Raw genomic sequence first — 22,738 nt, 5'->3', positions numbered from 1 at the left:
TAGTACTATGTCAACATATAATCAATATTTTAGAAGTTAATGGGATACTTTTTATTCTTTTTGTCATGCTAAGTCTTTGAGACCTGGTGTGTGTCTTACTTCAACAGCACATCTCAGGTCAGACCAGCCATATTTCCAGAGCTCAGTGGTACTACTGGGCACAGCCGAGAAAAGTCACGTGCGCCAGCTCTGAGAAGCACTTTACATATAATGAAGGGATGTTGGGACCAAGGAGAATTCATCCCAAGTGCGAGGATGATTTATCAGCTAGCACTGAGACAGCCTGGACTCGCCCAGAATTTTTGCCACCTGCTGGATAATGCCTGAAATTCCATCATGTGCTCCCTTTAAGCTTTATATCCTTTAAACCCTAAATGTGACACACTCTTCTCCTTTTTCACTCACAGGCCAGAGACCTGGGATATAAGTTTACAGAAGGATGTGGGCCACACGATCCTCCCTCCATGGGAAAGACTAAAAGAACAGAGGAAAAGTTTCTCTGGCCCACCAGAGATTTGTCATAACAAAGAGAGTTCAAAGCCTTGTAACCCTCTCCCACCTCTCCACCCGCATTAGCCGCCCTGACTCCACACTGAGAATGTTCAGGGGACAGCTGAATTTGCCAGGCTTCCCATCAAACTAGCTTCCCTGGGAGACGTGCAGGAGGAAGGCTAGCCTGCTTTCTCTCCAAGCCCTGGTCTTGCGCCACCCTGGACCCTCACACCGGGCCAGGGCATCTCATCTAGACATGCTGGGGCAGTGCCCACCGGACAGAATGTCTTCAGGAGCTGTTGCCCCACCCCCACTCCCACCCCAGGCCCTGCAGGCTTGGGGAGCATTTCAGTTTGGTGGGTCAGACTTTTGACCCACTCTACTCTGGACTCCTGTCCATAGGAGGTGGAAGGTAAACCCAAACTCCCAGGCTATTGTGGGACCTGCTAACATGCTATTATCTGGAGAAAATGCTGAACATTTCAAATCTCAGAGCCAAACAGCCTACAGTGTGGAAACATCTGAATTTCTGGAGGGACTGGTTTTCAATACCTGGCACTGTGTTGACAGCCCATGAGGAGGTGGGGGAGAAGGGCTTGCCACCTCAGAAGAGAAGCCCCATTTCCTGAATGGCCTGCTCAGGGCAGAGTGTTTTTAAAGTTAACCAAAATTATTAACTAAAATGCATGGGGACCCACAGCTCACAGCAAGCACAGCACCCAGCATAGAATTCCAGATGTCAAATAAAGACTGGGAGTCGTGTGTGTGTGTGTGTGTGTGTGTGTGTGTGTGTGTGTGTTGAAAAGCACCAATAAAGCTGGCCAAGCTACATGCTCTGGGTAGCCTTGTCTCTCGCTACAGAGCCCCATCCTCTCCTTGCTTCTTCCCGGTAATCTAGAGCCAGGGCCCCCCTCAGTCTCCTGGGCTCCACCCCACACTCCCCTACCACCAACCAAGGGGAGCCCAAATGCCAAAAAGTGAAACACACATGTTTGCTATGAAATTCCTGGAGGACGGAATGTTTTCGGTGAACAACATCTTCATAAAAACACACAGGCTGACTCCACAGCTGTTGTAAAAACTTATCTGCAACATCGAGTGTGTCTCCCGTAGTGATTCATCTGATTTGGAAACAGATTCTTCATGAGGCAGCAGGAGTCTCGGGTGGGGCTGAGCATACCAACAACAACAAAACAAACTTGTTAAAAAGTTACAAAAGTGATGGTATGCTTCTTAACTCTGCCCTTCCCCCCAAAGGTTCTCAGACGCCAAAGATCCCACTCCTGTGCAGGGATTACTGGGGGTGCCACCTCAACCCGGAAAATAAGCCAGGGGCTAGGGAAGGAACCCTGCTGTTCATGTCCCACGGTCTTGGACAGTAACTGTACCATCTCGCCTAGAAAGTGCCCGAATGCCTTGGAGGTTGCCTGAGAACCTGGGGGTGTCAGTGGGAGAATCCTATTTTTGAATTGCAGGAACTGTCCATTCCTAAGGTCACATTTGGGAACCGAGAGGGATTTTGCATGCAAAGTTTCCTCCTCATCCAAAGAAGCGGCGGGCAGTCTGCAGGGCAAACGGAGCACTGGCCTGAGGTCAGTCGGCCTGCCCTGAACTGCGTGCCCCACGCGTCACCATTTCTCGGCTAGAATATGTGTGAGGAGGCTGGGCCGGGGCCACCCAGCTTCTCGTTACAAAGAAGAAATAAAAAAGGGAAGTCTGGATTTGGACAGGAAAGAGCGAAATGCAAACTACAAAATTTCTTTTGACTGTGCATTTGTGTTTGTGTGTGTGTGTGTGTTTCTATAGGATACGTTCAAAGGGTTACTTTTAAAGGTAAGGTGTTTTTGAGTTACTGAAGCCTAACTTAAAACAAAGCATTTTGTTTTTAAATGTAGACAAGATGGGGCGCCTGGGTGGCTCAGTCAGTTAAGCGTCTGACTCGATTTTGGCTCAGGTCCTGATCTCAGGGGCATGAGATCGAGCCCCGTGTTAGGTTCACATGCTGGGCGTGGAGCCTGCTTAAGGTTCTCTCTCTCCCACTCTCTCTGCCCCTGCGCCCCTCTCTAAAAAAATGTAGACAAGAATTTGCTTCTTTTGAATAATAAATTTAAAAAGTCAGCCATACACTTCCCAAATGGCCAGGGGTATGTCATCACATAGCAGTAAAAGCTGAACCTCACACTAAATTGAGGAAGACCAAAAAAAGGCAGCTAGCGGAACCCAAATTTGTAACTACTCTCCCAGTCACGAAGAAATGAAATTAGGGCAAGTTCAAGGGTGGGGAGTGTCATTAAAGTAGCTAGGTGATTGTACAAGACCCCTAAAAGACCCAGTGATTTCTGGGGTGGAAATTCCCCAAAGCCTCCATCGTGACTCACTATAATTCGCTGCCTTCAAAGCCCGCGCTGGTGTTGGCAGACATCAGGGCCCTAGAGCTCCAGGCCAGTGGTAGTGGTATCTGGAAGCTTCCATTGGGAGAAAATGGGGGTGAGGGTTGGGTGGTGGCAAAATTGCCTTATAAGGAAACTGTAAATCCTGGGAAGGCCTGGTGTTTCATCAAACTAGAAAAATGTTGAAGGGAAGATTCAAGAGCTCCGTGCCCCTCCCACCCAGAGTTCAGAGAAAGAGGAGAGTGAGCGATGCATGTCCCTAAGAGAACATTCTTCTCTTTCAATCTACCTAAAGGCTCCGCAGTGATGTCTTCACCAAGCTCTGGAAAACAGAAGGTGCCCAGCTCACAAAGGTCAGACCTTGACATGAATGCACGGTGGAGCCTGTCAGAGCCTCCTGGGAGTGGCCACTCCCCAGGAATCTCAAATTCCCCACTTTACAGGCGATGATGGGGGCTCCCCTGTCAGAGAGCGCAGTAACTTAAGGACTCCCGCAGCCAAGTTAACCCTGGTTTGCCTCCTAGGTGATAGGGGCGAGACCTGGAGCTCCCATCTTCCACCTGGCCATTCTGAGCTGGGCTCCACCACAGAAAGAATGGGCGTTCCCTGGGATTCTCCTAGACATGCACATTTGGGCTTAGAGCTGGTCTGTCTGGGATGTGCTTCCTGGCACATAATTACCACCATCAAGATTATTATTAGCATTAGGCATTTACATGACACTTAATATTTTCAAAGCATTGTACTGCCATTTAATTAGTTTTTCCTTGCAACATTCCTGTCGAGTCCACACTTGATAGCTGGGAGACTGACAGGGGGAAGAGAGAAACGCTAAAGGTTGATGAAGAAGAGGGGATGCTGCACAGTCGCTTGGCTTTTATTCTCTCTGGTGACCCAGCCAAGATAACCACCCCCTGCTCCCTGCAAATTCTGTACCCCCAGTCCCCAGGGCCCCACTAACAAGGTACCTGGAACCTCCAGGAGTGTGGTGGGGATGGAATCTCTTGTATTTTGACTCAAGGTCCGGACACCTTTCAAAAAAAAAAAACAAAAAAACACCTGTGTCAAGTTCAAGTTCACTCTTATTCAAAACTGCTGACACCCTTAAGTCTCATTCCAAACCTCTCCATTAAAGTAACTATAAAATCCCAAGGTGGTGAGTCCCAAACCTAAGGCAGCTCTGATAGGAAGCCTTTTAGTATTTGACAAATCCTAATTCTAATTCAGTCTGTGAAAACAGAGGAGTGGTGCAGGCTAGCAAAGTCTGCATCTTGTCAGCATGGAGGCTTCTTTCCTGGCCATGAGAGCCCCAGGGCTTATTGTCTACTTCTGAGAAAATAAGACTTTTTTTTGGTACAAGGCCTCTGGTTCTGCTCCCCTGGTTAAAGGTGAAAGCTCAGGGGAGGTGAAAGTGGGGTAGATGCAGCCAAGGCCAAGTGAGGAAAGAGGACTGAAATCTCTGGCGGTTAGCTGTGGTTCCCACCACCCTAGGGGTAACGCTAGCCCCTCTCTGCACACCTGTGCTTTCTTAAACCAAGCCAGGCACCTCCATTCTCTAGCCCGGAAGGTCCTTCCACCAGGCTGGGGGGGGTGCTGCTGCTGGCTTCTGGGGGGCCAGTGATGTTTCCAGAAGTTAGCCAGCCGGTGACCTGGGGTCAAGATTGGGGTGGAGAGATTTATGTCTCCTGGGAATGCTGGACCTAGGTCCCCTCCTTCCTTCCCTATCCCCACTCCCATCCTGGTCAAAGGTGCTCCACACGACTTAGTGTCGACCCATGGATGGACTGCCAGGACCTGGGAGTAAAGCGATCTGGAGGGGTGACCGCCCCAGCATGGTTGGGGAGCCCTGGGTTCTCGAGGTTTTGCCACAGGCCTCAACTGTCCCTGGGGTCCCTCTCTTATCCTTGCCAAGACAGTGGAAGCGCTAGTCTGGGGAAGCTCAGAGACTTGTCGTCTTTGTGGGACCAGAGTTCCATGCACATCCCAATCAGGTCCTCGCCTGCTGCCCAGGAGCAAGTCCGAAAAAGTCTGGGCTTTGGCGACCCCCTAGTAGACACCTAGACCAGCCACTGAGCCTGGAAGCCGGCTCCTGGAGGCAGGAGCTGGGGCCTGCGGGCCTGCCCAGACCAGCATTTCTGTCCCCGTCGCCTGGTGCAGACAACCAAGGCCGAGTCGATGCTGGGCGCTTTCTGCGCTCCCTGTGCTTGGGAGCACGTAGAAAGAACACAGACAATACCAGCCAGGAGAGGCTGAGGCCTCCGCACTGCTCTCGGCCCGGGGCCCTTCACTGCGACGGAAGCCGAAGGTCGTCTCCCCGCAGTGGGCCAAGGCTTTGGGATTCCAGTTCTCGGTCCAGGACTGGGGCCGGCGTGCAAGGCATGGGCTGGGGGCTCACCGGACGGACCCCGCAGCCAAACTCGCGGGGCTGGTGAGAACGCGGCTGACTTCAGGGCTTGGGATCCCTGAGGCCTTGCGTCTGTGCGAGGGAAATTAGAATCCTCGTCCTCCTTGGGGCCTGGGGGCAACTTCGAGAAGTCCCTGAGCCGACTGGTCCCCACCTCTCCTCTAGAGCTGGGGACAGATTGGGTTCTCCAGTTCCGGCTTGCTAGGGACATGCCCTTGAGGATTCAGGGAAGGGATCTTTCTTGGGATAGTCATAAACTATAGTTTATGACTATCTGTGCCTCAGTTTCCTCCTTTGTAAGCTGGAGACGGTGATATTACCTACCCCAATAGATTACAGTAAAGATTGAATGAGCTAACCCAGATGGAGAGCTGAGAGCCATGCCCAGAGCAAGCACCCGATAAATACTGGTTATCTACTCTATCTTCTTTCCCTTGCCTTTTGGAGGAAGGGCTCGCTTGCGCTCGCTTGCTCTCTCCCTCCCTCTTCTCTCTCTCTATCCCTAACTTTCCCCTCTCCCTCCCTTTCCCCATCTCTCTCCCCTAGTCTCTTTCTCTCTTCCCTACCACTCTCCCCTTTGTAGACCTGCAAGGTCTGAGTGAAATGTGAGAAATGTTTAAAATAAATCCGATCGTTTTCCTATGTGAGTCCCCCCACTGAAGTTGGTCGGAGAAGCACAAATTGTAGCTGGCATTAGTGGGCTCCAGCCCCGGCCACTTTGCAATTGGCTCTGGAAGGTTCCCACCTCTTGGTCAGCTCCTGGGAACGCATTCGCCCCCGGGGGTCTTGACCCTGATTCCTGAAGTCACGGTTCCAGTGGCCCGCCTGGGAGAGTCACAACGACTGTCAGGATAGATACAGAGTCCCTGCTGTTTCCCTGTCCGGCCGGCGACAATGTCCACGCGCCCACCACCCTCAGCCCACAGTTTCCACGCCGGGCTCGCCACAGACCCCAGTGTGCCGACTGTGCTAGGCCCAGGCCTGCAGCTCCCGATTTCCCAGGCCGACCTGGTTTCGTGGGGAGGCGGTTGACGGCAGGACCGCTACACGGACGCCAGAAGGCATGAAGTTCGGAATTCCAAGAGTCAAGGCTGAGCGGCTGGGAAAGCGCCATCACAAGCTGTGTGAGTCCTGCGGCGCCAGGAACCAGAATCGCCAAACCCCTGGCCACCGGTGGGACTGGAACTCCAGAGAGCCGGTGAAAAATCCTGAACCACACAGACCATCGGGACGTCAGGGAAAGCCACCAAGTAAGCCTTCAGGCCTCGGTTTGCATTCAGAATGCCGGTCACAGGACAAATGATCAGACCTCCCGACCTCGATTTTTCCATCTCTAAATAGGAACACTAACCCCAAGCCTGAATCCCGCTTGTGCGCGGGTTGTCAAGACGCTGAAATTCACCAACGTCCGAGGAGGAGCCGGCACTCCCAGAACGATTCCTGGACTCACAGACGGAAAGACCAGAAACGTCCTCTCCATTCGGAAAGCAAAGGGTCCAGGGTTCAAAGTGGCAGCTCCTCTGATTGTCGCCAGGGGAGTTTCTTATTCCTAGGGGAAGGGATGCGGGACCTCCGCTCAGCTGCGGAGCTGCTTCGGGAGCCGAAGACTAGGTTAGCGGACCCGTCTGCTGCTCCGTCAGGCGCGGACCGGTTGGGGCTGCCCAAAACGCCTAACTCGGCCCGGCTGCCCCACGCTTGGGGGCCAGGCCTTGCGGAAAGGACCGAGCGCACGAAACCCGCGCTTTCCTCCAGCTGCGCAAACATGCAACTCCAAGCGGAAGTTATGCGCGATCTCCCGGTAACTCAAGCAAAAGACTGCCGCCTGCCCCCTCCGGTTTCCGCGCTTTATTAATTTCATGGAGGGTTCAAGGGGAAGTGGTTTGAGGTTTGAGGGATTGGTCTTAACTCTTGCTTTTTCGGCTCTCTGGACACTGTCCGTGAGGGAGCCTCTGATTAGGGGCCAGTCCAGTCCCGGGGGTGGAGGTGGACTCAGGGTGTCCGTGGCCTCAGCTTTGTTTCTGGCCTCGGTTCTTCTTCGGTCCTCTCTTTAACACTGACCCAAATCTGGGGCCTTGGTCTTCTCGCCTAAGCCTTCCACATTAGCATCCATTATGTTCTCACTGGCCCCATGACACGGGTCCTCCTTACAGATCCACCTCATGGGTCCTCCCCAGCGTGTTCACACTGCAAAGTGAACAAAGTTTTCTTGTTTTGTTGATTCTTTTTTTAAAAAGATTTTAATAAATGGGCACTTACCAAGATAATTCCGGCCAAGAAACATCCTCACCCCCATCCAATGAAATCCTTGGACAACGGAGAAAACAGTGATATAATCAAAGCAACTATACATTAAATACGTATAAGAGATTAGGCTATAAATCGCATATAAAGGTCCAGGATCTATTTAAAGCTAGAAATAGAAAGAAGATAAGACACAGATATCTACATTTACGGCTGAGATTCAATGCTAGATTCAAGGTCAGAGTAGAGAGGGGATCAATCTAATCTAATTCCCTCAGATTAGAAGAAAGAAACAGGCTCAGAGAGAACCAGGGGCCTGCTCAAGGTCACATGGCAGACAGAGGGGGCGAAGGAACCCAGTCCCTGACTCTCAACGCAGCGCCCATTCCACTGTGTCTCAGGCATTTTCTGCTTTCCGAATCACAGAGCAAAGAGCCCCTCGTGGGTTTTTTTCTCTCTAGCTTTGACTCTTTTGAGGCGAGGAGATCCCAAGAAAGATCCCTTCCCGGAATCCCGTTGTCTTTCCTCGGTCCGGCTTTGGCTGACTTCAGGAAGGAGGCCAAATTTCTCCCCCTCCGATCCAGGGACTTCAATCACAAACCTCTCCCTTGAGCACCATACGGGTGCAGTTATCCAAAATCACCGACAGGTGGCGCGTTCCTCACAGGAAAACCGGCCGGGAATTCGCCAGCGCCTCTTCGACCCTGCTCCTAGCCCTAACCGCTGGCCTAGGGTCCCTCCCCCGAGAAAGGGGACAGCAAGGGGTGTAGCGAGGGGAGCTCAGGCTGGGTGCTGAATGGTTTGAAAAGAAAATCCCTATAAACCCTATTCTAGCCTTGCGGCTCAGAGAGGCCTCACGCCCTAAGGAGTGAATGAGCATTGGGTGCGGAGGGCGGGGCTCTGCCCGCTCGGCCAGAGAAAACACGAGGACCCACTAGGGTCACCCCTAGGGGGCGTTATATTCCCTAAACAAACTCGTGCATGCACCCGCTCATTCATGCACACTCAGCTGCCGCCTTTCTCAGCCACCATCCCCAACTCCTATCCTTCACCTAATTTTTTTTTATATTTGGAGGGTGGGGGGAGAATAAGGGGAAGAGGGCGCTTTTTCAATTGCGACGATAATTGTCTGCGAGATGGGTTTCTTAATCTGCTCATCCATTCTTCTCCTCTAATATTTAGCTTTGCCGCTTTGATCACCAGAGGATCACATACTTGACTCCTTTGCATAACAATTTTGGGACGGGCATCCTTGGCGCGGGAGGGGAAGGACGTGCATGGAATGGCTTTGGGATCGGTTTTCTACCACCACGCCCCATTCCCCCCTCCCCCGCAGGAAGTGAGGCCAGCCGACCCCCCCATCCCTAACAGTACCATTCAAGCCTGGAAAGTTCTGAAGGTAAGCGGGGGCGAAGAGGAAGTTGCTAACCCCGTGGCGGGGAGACCCTAAGGTCCTGGAGTGAGACCCTACCAAAGGAGGGACTGTGTCTTCCCCTCGAGTCCCACTGCATTCCCAACCCCAAGAGATACCGCCTTAGGTCCCCATCACCCCCCCCCCCCACCACCACACACACATATTGGGGAGAGAGTGAACCCAGAGGTGAATGGAACAGGTTGGCAGCCAGGGAAAGGAGACCACTATCCCTCATCTCATCCCTGTGCTCTCACCTGGGATTTAGACCACAGGACAAAACTCAAACTCCCATGGCTTGGAACTGGGATTGGCGAGCTCTGGGACAAGTGATGGCCTCTGAGGGGACTCTGACCTAGTCCGTTCCCTTCTCTGGGTTCAGTTGCAGCATCTGTGGAGTGGGTTTTGGGTCTAGGTGCTCCCTGAGGTCCCTTTGATCTTGACTTTGCCACGTGGTGCCCACCTCCCCCCAGTCAGGGTTTAGGGCTTCCAAGCTGCAGAGGTGGGTCTTGGAGGGGAAGAGAAAACCAGTAGCTGTTTTAATCTACGTTTAAACAACGTATGCCTCCTCTGCCTTTGCATAGTTCCAATACAGGGGAGCTTCGGGGAGGCGGGGACGGTCTAGGGTAGGGGGGGAGGGTAGGGTAGGGATGGGAGGTGAGCAGTTGGTTGGGGGTCAGAGCCCTCTGATCCTTGCGACTTAACATGCAGCACTTCCAAACCTTCTGTAAAGGGAGTTGCTCTCTCATTCTCAGCTCGCACAAAAACGCACACACGGAGACTCTATACGCATGGACACCCACAGGCGCGTACACCGGTGCAGAGCCCATGCACACACAGCACTTGCACACGCGAACATAGCGCAAGCACACGAGGATTAACGGGACACAGAAAATGCACACAATCCTTCCATGCACACCCGGACACACAGGCACACGCACTCACCTGGAGCCTTGCACACACACAGTCACGTACAAACACGCACGCGCGCGGCGCACACTCGCCCCTCTCCCCTGTTTCTGCAGGAGCAAGCGGACAGGGAAGGTGGCCCGGGAAGGCCTCGGCATTGCAGTGACCCCTCCCCTCCCACCTCATCCGCAGGCGATCCAGTCTAGGAAAGAAGGTGGGGTGGGGTGGGGTGGGGTGGGGTGGCGTGGGGGTGGGGGTCTTGTCCCTTTCCCTCTCCACTTGGGGCTCTTGAGACTTCCCTTCACCACCCGCTCCCTTTCCTGGCTAAACTTTTCCCCTTCCTCACCTCCCCGCCAGCCTCCCGCAGCGCCGACCTCGGCTGGAGCCCGGAGCATAACCCGCATCCTTTCCGGGATGAGGGTCGGGAGGCTGCGTCCCCAAGGACGAAAGCGGGGAGCGGCCTGGCTCTCGCTCTGGGGTCCGCGTGGAGGGAGACGGGAAGGCGCGGGCCAGGAGCCAGAGCAGCGAGAGCTGGGTGCGCGGACTTTTGCTTCTTTTTCCCGCGTCAGTGGGAGAAGATTCCAGGGACACCTCTCACCCCTATGGGAGTCAAGGGAAGGAGAGGGACAGTTTACTCTGGGGCAAGCAGAAAGAACGCGGTTTTCGGAGCTGCAGGGGTATTCCTATGCAAAGGACTTGGATGCTGTGGTTTTTCTTCTTTTCTCGAGTTTTTTTGTTTTTTGTCCCCAACTTTAAAGTTGGGTCCGGACCTCCCGGGGAGCATGGACTGAGCCGAGGGGGCAGCAGAACCCAGAAGCCGCGCTGGCCCCTCCTCACTCGCTCCCACACTGGTACCCACTGGCGTGCACACGGCCAGTCGGTGTGGACTCCGACCCGCGCCGAGCAGGATCGAGGTGGGAGCCGCCACTTGGACAGGTGGGGACTGGGGTGGGCCAGGGGCCCCCTCGGCCTTAGGGTGCCTGGGCTTAAGGGAACCTCCTAGGGAGGGGGAGGGGTGAAAGGACGAAAAGCAAAATAAAGGAGAGAAGAAAATTCTAGCTTAGACGCTGAATTTACTCTGGGTTTTATTATTTTTGTGGGGGAGGAAAAACCATTAGCGTTTCAGTTTTGGCATTTGGGTGGAATTCGGTGTAAGGAGAAAAGCAGGATGTCTGATTAAAGTGAAGAAAAAAATATAGTGAGAGTGTGTGTGGTTGCCTTGCTTTTAGGAGCCATGAGCTCTAAAATCTTTGGCTCCAGGGGCCTGGCTAGCTGTGTGGTACAGCTCCAGAGTGGTTTAGGGATACAGAGGAGAAGGGGAAGACCTTCCCCCGTAGTCGGAGCCTCGGGGTCCTGCATTTCGCTCTCCAACGCCCCTGCGCAGCCCTAACGCGGCTCGTCAACCCGCCAGCCGCAACCAGTCGGGTGTTTGCGCGCTGGCGTCCAGAACGCCCGGCGCTGGCTCCGCTAGGCAGTCCGCAGGGCTCAATAAGGAAACCAGGGCCCGGGGAGCCCTTTCCGAATCCTGACTACCAGGTGCAGTTTACGAAACCACTGAAATGTTTCCCCCATTTCCCACAGTCAAGTGAAGAAAGGGCTCAATTTTCTCAGCTTGAGAGGGGGAAAAAAAAAAATCCCCAAACAAAAAACCAAACCATTTCTAGAACAAAAAACGTCCGTGCCCTGAACTGCTCCCTCGGATAAAAGGGAGAAAACCCTGTGGGAAGGCAGAATGGTGGGGACATAAATCCAAATATTGAAATTTCCAAAGGGGACAACCTCCAACAGCGCGTACCTTTCTTTCTTTCCTTCCTTCCTTCTTTCTTTTTCTTTTTCTTTCTTTTTCTTCCTTCCTTCCTTCTTTCCTTCCTTTCTTTCTTTCTTTTTCTTCCTTTCTCATTCATTCTTTCTTTTCTTTCTTTCCATTCTTTGTTTCTTTCCTTCCTTTCCATTCTTTGTTTCTTTCCTTCCTTTCTTTCTTTCCTTCCTTTCTTTTCTTTTCTTTCCTTCAAATTTCTAGGAACCTGGACATTTACTGGTGTATTTCATGCCCACTGGGGGAAAAAAAAAAGAAATTCCCCCCCCATCCACCCCCCCCAGTCTTCTGGGTCATCTACAAACAAAGCTGCCGCCCCAATTTCGAGAGTCAACGGAGCATTCTATTTTCCATGGTTTGCCTCCCACGCATCCCCCCACCCATTTCAGTTTTTGCCCTTCCGCCGCCTCCCCCAGTCCCACTCCAAGCTTCGGGCAGAATTGCTTAGGATCCCTAACCAATACCCAAGGAATCCCCCTGCACCCACCCACCCCCCACATTATTATCGCCTCCAAATGAAGACCAAAACCAAGAGCGCTAATTGAATTAGTCTATTGAAAGGACTGTCAGGTACAATGACGTGGCTCGAGGCCCCACATTTCCCAAGGTCTATAGGCTTTGGGGACCTGCAATGTATAGTCTGACCTTCTGGCTCATAATAATACCGCGGCACTTGTAGCAGAAATCTCCTCGCATTCACTCCCAACAAAACCGCTGGTCACCCAGTCCCCGTAGGAAGGCTGCACGCTATTGTGTTGCGACAACTCATTCATGTCCCGCACCACGAGGCCCCACCGCCATCTGATCTACACTCGAAATGCGATTACCACCGTGTGCATGCAACACGCTCGCACTCTCGGCCCATCGTGCACACGCCTGGCCAGGCTGCAAGGGTTTCCTTCACAATTCTCCTCACACCCATCCTCAAAAGAGAGGGGGAAAGAGGCAGGACCATGACATTTGTCTCTGTCTAAACGAGATCCAAAATTCTGCGGAGATGCAGGCTGGCGGGAGATCTCTTTTTTTGGAACAGCATGCACCCAAGCCCACACAAACACATTTCTCCAGGCCCAACTGGCTGGTGAGGCAGAATCGGGTGTATACTCTGAAGTGTACATACACGAGCCTCCTGCCATGCACACAAATACACAGACACACAATCAGGGCTTTTATAGACTCTCTTTGTGGTTCTCGCATTCACAAGCAAATAGACAAAAATACAGGGTTTGGCCCCTACAGCCATGGGCCACTCTGCAAATTGATAAGTGGTTTTTGCAAGAATGGGAAGAGGAGAAACAAAGGTATAATTTCTCAGCCTTCACCTTGAAAAGCACTCATCAGTCTTCTGCTATATGACCCTCAGACTTCTCTAGCACCCCCCAAACACACAAACATACTTCCTGTCTGTTTGGCCAGGTGCCTTTTGCTCCACAGAAGTTCCTGTTAGCCACAGAGAATGCAGAAAATGGAGGAAGTAGTCTGGGACTGGGAGAGAGGCAGTAGGGTTGGGGTCTCTCTCTATCCTGCTTCCCCCACCCCCCACACCACCACCAGTGAAAGCCTCTTTGGGCCCCCTCCTTCCCTCAAGTGGGGAAACAAACCATAGGGGCTCCCCTCTTCAGCATTTAAAACAAAACATCTTTCTCCTTATTCTCCACTTGAACGTGGGCTGGGTATGGAAACGAGCTTGGGGCCGATCTATTACACAGATGTGGCTAGGTCAGTGGCCTTCTGTGGAGCCTCTTGCCCTGGGGAAACTGCACAACTCAGAACTTCAAGGCAATGGAAAGGGGCACTGGGTGCCTCCAAACTTCCATACCTTTAGCCCAGAAGCAGAGGGCGTTTGGAGAAAGGGACTCCATTCTCTTCCTTGTAGATTTCCCCACCTGCTTCCTGTCAATCTACCTGCTGGCCATCCCCACCTGGATATCTATCAAGTTGGAAGAAATTCCTTAATTCTCGAAGGCAGAAAAGAGTATCCCAAACGCACAGCCACACAAATGTATTCAGACGTGCACACCCATGGCTCCATCCACACACAACCCCTTTACCCACATACAACTCACCCTGACGGTACTTTCTCACCCACACGCCCAGTCCTGAGCCCTCTCCGAGTCCTCTGGACCCCCTCACACACCCATCTCGGCCAACATTTGCTCACTCTCAGCACACACACACCTCACTGTCCGGCTTGCTTGGACACCAACCCGCTAGCATAGTATGTTCATTTTCAGGACGGAGAAGAGGGCGTGGGCCCGGGTGGGGGCCGTGGAGAGCTGACGGTGCTGGGTGCGGAGCATGGGGGGCGCAGGCCCGGCCTGGGGGAGGTGGGGGGGGACCAGGCAGCGCGCCGGAGCGCCGCCTAATCCAGCCTGAGCTCGTGGGCCGCGGGTGCATTTATCATCCCATTACTGTAACAAATCCGGGCTCCACTACATGAAAGGTAAAATGAATTACCGACGTTAAGCCGTCAATAAAGTCATTTCTGTAAATGGTGTCTCCAAAGGGCCGCCGCATTATTCAGCTGGCTTTATCAGCTGGCTGGAAATTACGTGGAAGAGCCGGGCCGCGCGGCGCGCGGGGCCGCTCACTTTGATTAAGCGTCTTGCCAGCGCGATGTGACAGAGCTTTTGACCAGGGTTTTATTCACAGGCCTGTGATGAACGCCAAGCTGATCAGGCGGAATGAAGAGTAATTAAAACCTATAAATTATCTTCCGCAGCCCTTCTCGAGGCGTCTCCTGCAGGCGAGATAAGGCGTCGAGACCCTATTTACGGCGCTGAAAGGGACGGCGGCGCACAAAAGCTACGCGGCTAAATAGGATATTGATAGTGTCCTAATTAGAATTTAATTAAGTACCCACGCTCGCTTGCGGGATAAAGATTTCAATTTTGCGAACTTAAATATAAATAAAATCCCACCCCCATTTCGGGGAGAAAAGGTGGGGGCACCGGGAGATTTCGGGGACCCCTTGGGTGTAGAACTGAAGAGGACCCGGTAGACTCCAAGGTGGGGTTAGAGGAGCAGCTTGGGAGGGTTGAGGACATCACCGCCGGCCTGCTTAGCGCAGCGCTCCCGAAAATGGTTCGGGCAGCCCCCAGGCCGCCGGGCAGGTCTAACCGGGATCTGTGAGAGCCCCGGGTATAAGAAGCCCCTCGGCTGACCCGAAGATGCAGCGGGCAATCCGAACTCTCGCTCTCCACCAGTCCCTCGGAGAAACTTCGGCTCCTGCGGTGGTTCGGCCTTTTGCGGTTTTCGTTTTATTTTCCTCCTAACCCTCTGTGACTTTTCGGGGCATGGGGGATTATTCTGTATTGTCCTGTAAGACAATATCCCCAGAGACCCTTTCTCCGCCGTCCCAGTTGAGGATGGCGGACAGGGAGAACAGGTTCTCTGGAGCTCCAAGCTAACATCCCTAAGAAGGCCTAAGTTGCCCAAGCCTTCCTAGCCACTCTCCCGCACCGCAGGCTTCAGGACAGTCTGAGCCTGGCCTTCCAAAACAGCCGGGCAGACAAACCCTGCTGGTGTCCAGCGCCTCCCCTCCCCTCACGCCATCCTTGGCGACGGGAAAACTTTTAGGGTACCTCGACCAGGAAACAGCGAAAAAGAGCCCAGCGGAATGGAGACGGGTCTCCGCGAGCGTGGAATTGGCATGAGCCTCCGCGCTCCCCCCAAAGCTTGGGAAGAAAATGCGGGGTTAGAGCCAGAGGCCTCCAGGGAGTCGGGAGCAATTCCAGAGAGATCTGGGCAACCGGGGTAAACTCGTCCACATCGTCAGCTGGCTAGGACTAACACTTAGGGTGCAGTACTTTCATTTGTTTGATTTCACTTCCCAGGAAAATCTAACTGGAGGTTGCCCTGAACCCAAAAGCCGTGCCTCGCGCACATCGGCACTCAGACTTGCTTAGCCCGTGGGCCCGCCCAGGACAACTCCACGATGCCGGGATGGCTTCGACTCCAGCGGCCAGGGAAAGAACAGGCGCCTGGCGCGACCCGCGCTCGGGCTCTCTCGCGCCCTCTGGGCTTGGCTTCATGGCGTCAGGACAGCTCCCGGGGGTTGTCGAAGGTCCGGACAGGGTAGGACAGGAGTACGGATACTCCGGAAAGGACACGCAATGCAGCTGGCCGGCATGCACTGCAAAACCTACAGACAGACGCTAGCTAGGCGCAGCTGGCCTCCGGAGTTTGCTATTTATGAAAAAATAAACTGCTTCTCTGAAAGTAACCAACTCTTGGTCTTTTTCACATCTCTGACCCTCTTCGTCTCACCGCTCTCCCTACACACACACACAGACACAGACACAGACACACACATACTGATATTTCACCCTTCATAACAAGAAGAAGAGAGAAAATAAAAGCCTGAGTTTCTTAGGCATAGGGATGTAAAAGAGCCGAGGCCCCCCTGCTTCCTGACCCTGTGCCCGGCGCGCACGCACCCATAATCCTGCATTTCTCCAACAAGTTGTTTATGGAGTTGCTTCTCTATTTGCCTACACCCCGAAATCCACCCCTCCCTGGTCTCCTTTGCCCCTTTCTCGGTCCCGGCTTGAAAGAGGGGGAGGGGCTCGGCGCGGGTGGGGGAGGGCGGGCCGGACGCGCGGGGCCCTAGCCGCGGCGCCCCCTCTCCGCCAGCGGCCGCCGCCCCCGGATTATTTATCCGCAAAGTCCCGCGCGCGCCCATTGGGCCGAGGCCCGGGTGTCAGCGCGAGTCCTGGCTCGCCATTGGCCCCGCACACGTGCGGCCTGACTCACGTGCTTCCGGTTTGAAGGCAAAAAGTGTGCCTGGGTGATTTTTTTTTAAGCGAGAGAGTTTGTGCAAAGATCCGAGCTGTCAGAGATTTGAAAAAAAAAAAAAAAAAAAAAAAAGGCAGCCCCGGCGCTGGCGGAGACGCGCTCTCCCTGCAAAAAAAGCAAAGGCGATTAAAGGCGCTGCCAGCCTCGCGCTCTGGGCACAGCTTAGCGTGACACTCGGGGAAGTCAAACCCCTCACTACTGCCTAGGAAGATGGCTAGACTTTAAAGACTATTTTTTTCCCTTTAAGAAAAAAAATTCCTTGGAGCTTTTTTTCTTTTCTTTTTCTTTTTGTTTTCTTTTTTTTGGCCGTGGCTTACTCCCCATTTAAAACAAATCATTGAATCTGGTTGCAGAAAGAAAAAAAAGAAATAGCCAAGTGTCTCCATATCTGGATGTCTACAAATTAGAGAGAGGGAGAGACAGCGAGATCTATCTGCTCGATAAGAGCGAGCGATCCCGGCCAGACGCCTGGGTTTTTTTTTTCCTGCACCCGCCCCGTGCCTTCGCTGGGGCTTCGCCGGCCTCCTTCCTCCGCGCACCCCCACGGGCCGCTGGCAAAGTGGGGTGGGGAGCGAAGCGGGGGGGGCGGGGGCCGGCGCGGCGGCCGGGGCGGCGGGGCGGCCGAGCATGGAAGAACAGCAGCCGGAACCTAAAAGTCAGCGCGACTCGGGCCTCGGCGCGGCGGCGGTGGCGGCGGCCCCGGGCAGCCTGAGCCTGAGCCTGAGCCCCGGCGCCAGCGGCAGCAGCGGCAGCGATGGAGACAGCGTGCCCGTGTCCCCGCAGCCCGCGCCCCCCTCGCCGCCCGCGGCGCCCTGCCTGCCGCCCCTGGCCCACCACCCGCACCTCCCCCCGCACCCCCCGCCCCCGCCGCCGCCGCCGCCGCAGCATCTCGCGGCGCCTGCTCACCAGCCGCAGCCCGCGGCCCAGCTGCACCGCACCACCAACTTTTTCATCGACAACATCCTGAGGCCGGACTTCGGCTGCAAAAAGGAGCAGCCGCCGCCGCAGCTCCTGGTGGCAGCGGCGGCCGGAGGAGGCGCAGGAGGAGGCCGGGTCGAGCGTGACAGAGGCCAGACCGGTGCAGGTAGAGACCCTGTCCATCCGCTGGGCACGCGGGCGCCGGGCGCCGCCTCGCTCCTATGCGCCCCGGACGTGAACTGTGGCCCACCCGACGGCTCTCCGCCAGCCGCCGGCGGCGGTGCGGGTGCGTCTAAAGCCGGGAATCCGGCGGCCGCGGCGGCCGTGGCGGCGGCGGCAGCGGCAGCGGCCAAGCCTTCGGACAGCGGCGGCGGCAGTGGAGGCGGCGTGGGGAGCCCTAGTGCGCAGGGTGCCAAGTACCCGGAGCATGGCAACCCCGCCATCCTGCTTATGGGCTCAGCCAACGGCGGGCCCGTGGTCAAAACTGACTCGCAGCAGCCCCTCGTATGGCCCGCCTGGGTGTACTGCACGCGCTACTCGGATCGCCCGTCCTCCGGTGAGTACCCAACCCCGGGCTGCGCCATGTCTTTCGGGCCCGTGGACGCCCCCAGAACTCTCAGCCGCCGCCGTGCTGGGGAGAGCAGACCCGGCCTTGGGTGCTCTCTTCTCTCACGCCTGCTTCCTCCTGACCCCCGTCCCAGTCACAGCCGGGTGTGCCCCCAGTCCTGCGCTCCTGGCCTCTGTGGCCACCACTCGAGAGGCTATACAGCTCCTGGCTCGGGAAGCTCGAGTCTCGATCCTTCCTTCGGTGTTGAACTCCGAGCCCCTCGGGCCTTTGTGTTTTACCTTTATTATTCTTAGAAAAAACACAATCAGCCATTGATTTTTCTTCCAGGGAGAGAGGTGTTTAGAGCAGGCGGGAAGGTGGGCCTAGCGGTCTGGGTCTGAAATCCCTCTAGCCAGGTCCTGCGGAGGCCGAAATGGAGCCAGGCTCTGATCAGAGAAATAATCGTCACCTTGTGTTCTTACAAACACAAACACCGTCTCGACATTTTCTGAGGCGAGTTCATTTACAGTGAGATAGATTGGAGGACACACGGAAAGAAGAAAAAAGCCTTTGATAGCCGTGCCTCTTCCCCAGGCCGGGTAAGCTAGGGAGTCTGACCCGGGTGGGTAGAATCCAGGGAAAGATAGTTGCCAAAACGGTCGGTGCCGAGAGAGCCCTGGCTCCTGGTTCTCTAGAGCTCACAGACAGTGGGAGTGGAGAGGAGACCGGTCAGGCTCGGGCCAGATCGCGGGGGCACGGGGCATGATTGGCAGCCTCCTCGGCAGCTTCTCCGTGGCGCGGCGCGCACACCCTCTGGCCCTGCCCTTTCTCCTTCTTTCACTCCTTTCTTCCCTGTATCTGCCAGTTAGCAGATTTCTGCCAGCTGTAAGTTGTTTTTCTCGACTTCCTTCGGCCCTTTTCTCGCGTGTTCCTCGCGCTTGGAAACCCCGAGGCCGAGAGACCTGCGCTGGGACAGTCCTAGGCCCCAGGAGAGGAGGCTGGGGCCTGCCCGCCTCCCGGGTCGGCAGCGCCAGAGAGGCCCGTGGGCGCAGCGAGGAGGACGGCAGGGGTTCTGGCCTACAATTGGTGTTTCGGGCACCCGGGTCCGGTAGGAGGCCGGGCACAGCGTAGCCATGCGCCGCTCTACTCCGGCTGGTGTCCAGCCTCCCCACGGTTGCCGGCCGGGCGCGGATCGATGCGCGCTATCAGCCCCCGCCATCTCGAGCCCCGTTATTGACACGTCGGGCTCCCTGAACCTCCGAAAAGCTGCTTTGATTGACTCGCCTGATGGATAGAGTGATTGAGCTGTCAGGCTGGGCGGCTCAGGCTGGCCAGGAGGCTACGATTTTATTACAAGTATCCGTGCCTCTGCACACACATACACAACAACACTCTCACAACATCCCGGACGCACAACGCACAGCGAGGCCTTTCCGGAGATGTGCACATTTCCTGGACCATCTCTTCCGCTCAGCTAATTATTAATCTAAACCAAGGCCGTCCTTCCTCCCCACCCCACCTCTCAGTTCTCTCCGCACGGCGCTTAGGAGTGGGCCTTGCCTTTGTTCTTGGCCGCTTTCCCTCTTCTGTGCCAGGGGAGGCAGGGGACGGGCTCCTCCCGTCCCCTGCATGGGCAGTTCAGGGAGACGAACCTCAGCCCAGACCTGAGTCGCTGCAGTCAGCCAGGCCTGGACTCTTCTGTCACAGGACAGCTGGTGACCCCAGGCGCTGGCCTGTCCGCGGAGCCAAGCAGCCCAGCTTGCCCCTCTTGCTAGGTTTGGAGATGCTGGTGAAGACCCTTCTTTCCAGACAGTTTCTGATATTAAAAGGCCGGACAGGGACTTAACATGGCTCAGGAAGCTCCCATAACCACGACAGGGCCCACCAAGTAAATGCCGGAAAACTTGGGTCTAAGGCTGAGGAACAGCTTTAAAGGCTGTCTCCTCTTTCCCCCTCCTCTCTCCAGGGCTGGGCTCCACAGCAGCTCTCTTCCCACACTAGGTTTTGGGAGAATCTTCACATTCTTGGGGAGATTTGCTGGGGCCTCTTCCCATATCCGTCTTAGGGGCAAAGCACCGATTTCTGTCCACATTGTCCCTCCGTCTCTCTCCCTCTGCCCGTATTTTGCTCATGAATGGGGGGAGGACCGATGGAGTCTCCTTGCAAATGTCATCGATGGGCAAGGGAAGCATATCTGGCCTGTTTTTGTTATACAGGACTTTTCAATCCTGAAACTGCAGCTTATGTGTTCGAAAGAGAGAGAAGGGAGACCTTGCCTGTACAGCTAGGTGGAGGAATGGGGAGGGTCCTCTCTTTCTTACTGGCACCATCCAAGGGGCAAAGCAGAGAACCCTGGAGACCAGGGTCATGTGGGTAAGGTGTGCAACTGGGTGAAAGCCTTGTTCCGCCTTCAGAGAAGGGGGTGGTTAATGTCTCCCTGGGACCCTAAAAAGGGCTTCCTTTAGGCCAAAGAGAAAGGAGGAGCCCAGAGAACATACACCAAAGACTTTGGATCTAGGCAAGCCCCTCACAGTCCCCTCCCTATCCCCCTGTTTTCTGGGGTCAATAGCTACAAGCAGAGGGGATCTTATCATCGTAAGTGCTGGGCGTAGGTGCGCTTCTTGAGGAGGAAGGGAGGATTAGTTTGCAGGCTGGCCATTCCCTCAGGGCAGCCCTGCCCGGTGTCTTCACTGGCCCCGGCTTGAGCCTCTTTTTATTCCAGGGCTGTGAAGACAGCAGGCCCCTGACCTCCAACTCTGGGATCCACCGGATGGGTCTCCAAATATCTCTCCATCTTGGATTAGGGGATTTAAGCGTGGCACGCTGCTCTCTGGTTCCGCGAATTGGGGTGTGGGATGCACGGACAAGCTCGGCCGGTTTTCCTCCGCGGCCCTTCTGGCCCCCCAGAGAACTTGGCGACCCCAGCAGCCAGGCGATTGATCTCGGGGCTAGTTGGCGGGAGGGAGCCAGGGGCGCAGCAGGGCCTCGGCTATCGCCCCGGAAGCGCGGGGCGCCATCCCCGCTCGGCTCTGCAATTCTCACGGCTTCCTCTGCCCTCTCCCCCCTCCCCTCTGCCCTCCGTCCCCACCCCCACCCGGCCCTCTCCGCCGCTGCAGGTCCGCGCACCAGGAAGCTGAAGAAGAAGAAGAACGAGAAGGAGGACAAGCGGCCGCGGACGGCGTTCACGGCCGAGCAGCTGCAGAGACTCAAGGCGGAGTTCCAGGCGAACCGCTACATCACCGAACAGCGGCGGCAGACCCTGGCCCAGGAGCTCAGCCTCAACGAGTCCCAGATCAAGATCTGGTTCCAGAACAAACGCGCCAAGATCAAGAAAGCCACGGGCATCAAGAACGGCCTGGCGCTGCACCTCATGGCGCAGGGACTGTACAACCACTCCACCACCACGGTCCAGGACAAAGACGAGAGCGAGTAGCCGCCCGCCGGCTGGGGCCGCGCGGTCCGCCCGCCGCGCCCGCGCCACCTCCTGGCATCGCCGCCGCCGCCGCCCGGCCGGCCCCACACCGGGAGAGAAAGAATCCGCGCACAGGAGGGAGGGAGCAACAGGGAAGAGAGAGAGAGAGAGATTCTCAGAATGGAGAGTCACGTTTGAACGAAACATTTTTAAAAAGGGAGAAAGACTCGGACAGGTGCTATCGAAAAATAAGATCCATTCTCTATTCACAGTATAAGGGGCGAAACTGCGAACTCCTTAAAGCTCTATCTAGCCAAACCGCTTACGACCTTGTATATATTTAATTTCAGGTAAGGAAAAGAAATATGTGTAGCGATCTCTATTTGCTGGACTTTTTATTAATCTCCTTTATTATTATTGTTATAATTATTATAATTATTATAATTATTTTATCCCCCACCTCCGCCTCGCTGCCCCCGGCCCAGTTTCGTTTTCATTGCCTTTTTTCTTTTGAATGTTGTTGCTTCTCCGGTGCCTCCCGCCCCGCATCGCTGGCCCTCGTTTCTCTGGGACTTTTCTTTGTGTGCGTGAGAGTGTGTTTCCTCGCGTGTCTGCCCTTCGCCTCTTCCCCGCCTCCCCAGCCCCTTCTGTCGGTCTGTCCTGCTCCCCTTTCGTTTTCCGGAGACTTGTTGAGAAATACGACCCCACAGACTGCGAGACTGAACCGCCGCTACAAGCCAAAGATTTTATTATGTTCAGAAACCTGTAGTCTGAAATAAAGTGTACACTGTGCTCACGAGCCGTTGGCGGCCCTCCTCCTTGCGGGCTCGGGGAGGGCGTGGGCGCAGGGCACGCGAGGGCCCCGCGCGCATCGCGCACACACCGGGCGGCGAGCCCCGGGCGGCCCGGCCCGGCCTTGCGATCATCGCACGACGAGTACCGGCGGCAAGACGAGCGCGCCGCGGTAGAGGCGGCCCAGGGCCGGGTAGGTCCCGGTCTGGAGGGTCCGGAGGCCCACTCCTGGTCTCTGATGGCGTCCAGAGGAGCCCAAAGACAAAACAAAACAAAAAACAACAAACCCGAGCCCTGACTAAGGAGACACTGCCAGGGCGTCTGGCTGCTCCCTGTGCTGGCCCAGGCGCAGCCTGGCTTTGCCCTCCTCCTGCTCACCCTGCCCCGCTCCTTGCTTCGGCCTGCACCTTTCCCTTTTCTGTCCTTCCTCCCCTTACAACCCCATGCGGGTTTTGCTTGAGGTTTTCCCCTCCAGAAGCGCAAGGCCTTCCCAAGGCCGGCAGAGGTGAGGGGCTGCCTCCAGGGCTGAGCTGCCCACGAGGGCGAGGGGCTCTTGGGCCGGGCTTCTGGGCCTGGTCTCTAGGCCGCCGGGACTTCACCGCTCTTAGT

General features: G+C 55.3%; 1 protein-coding gene and 1 long non-coding RNA gene across 3 annotated transcripts; one reads left to right on the top strand and one right to left on the bottom strand.

Annotated features, from left to right (window-relative positions):
• Positions 1-604: 604 nt before the first annotated feature.
• LOC118012538 lies at positions 605-17,428 on the bottom strand. 2 transcript variants are annotated; one of them, XR_004679744.1, is made up of 3 exons: positions 17,367-17,428; positions 3,851-3,913; positions 605-1,662 (listed from the first exon to the last, which is right to left on the bottom strand). It is a non-coding gene; the product is annotated as an uncharacterized LOC118012538 (long non-coding RNA). The 2 variants fall into 2 exon arrangements; XR_004679745.1 differs by lacking the exon at positions 17,367-17,428 and adding an exon at positions 6,032-6,173.
• Positions 16,574-22,136, top strand: EN1 (engrailed homeobox 1). Its single transcript, XM_035008175.1, has 2 exons — positions 16,574-17,934; positions 21,042-22,136. Exons 1-2 carry the CDS (start codon positions 17,088-17,090, stop codon positions 21,356-21,358), a joined length of 1,164 nt encoding a protein of 387 aa, XP_034864066.1. The 5' UTR covers positions 16,574-17,087; the 3' UTR covers positions 21,359-22,136.
• Positions 22,137-22,738: the final 602 nt, after the last annotated feature.

The sequence above is a fragment of the Mirounga leonina genome, unplaced genomic scaffold (assembly GCF_011800145.1).
Source record: "Mirounga leonina isolate KUSES-001 unplaced genomic scaffold, KU_Mleo_1.0 Mir_151, whole genome shotgun sequence".
Lineage (NCBI taxonomy): Eukaryota > Metazoa > Chordata > Mammalia > Carnivora > Phocidae > Mirounga > Mirounga leonina.
Note: the sequence above shows the minus strand (reverse complement) of the source record. Positions and strands in the feature narration are given on the sequence as shown.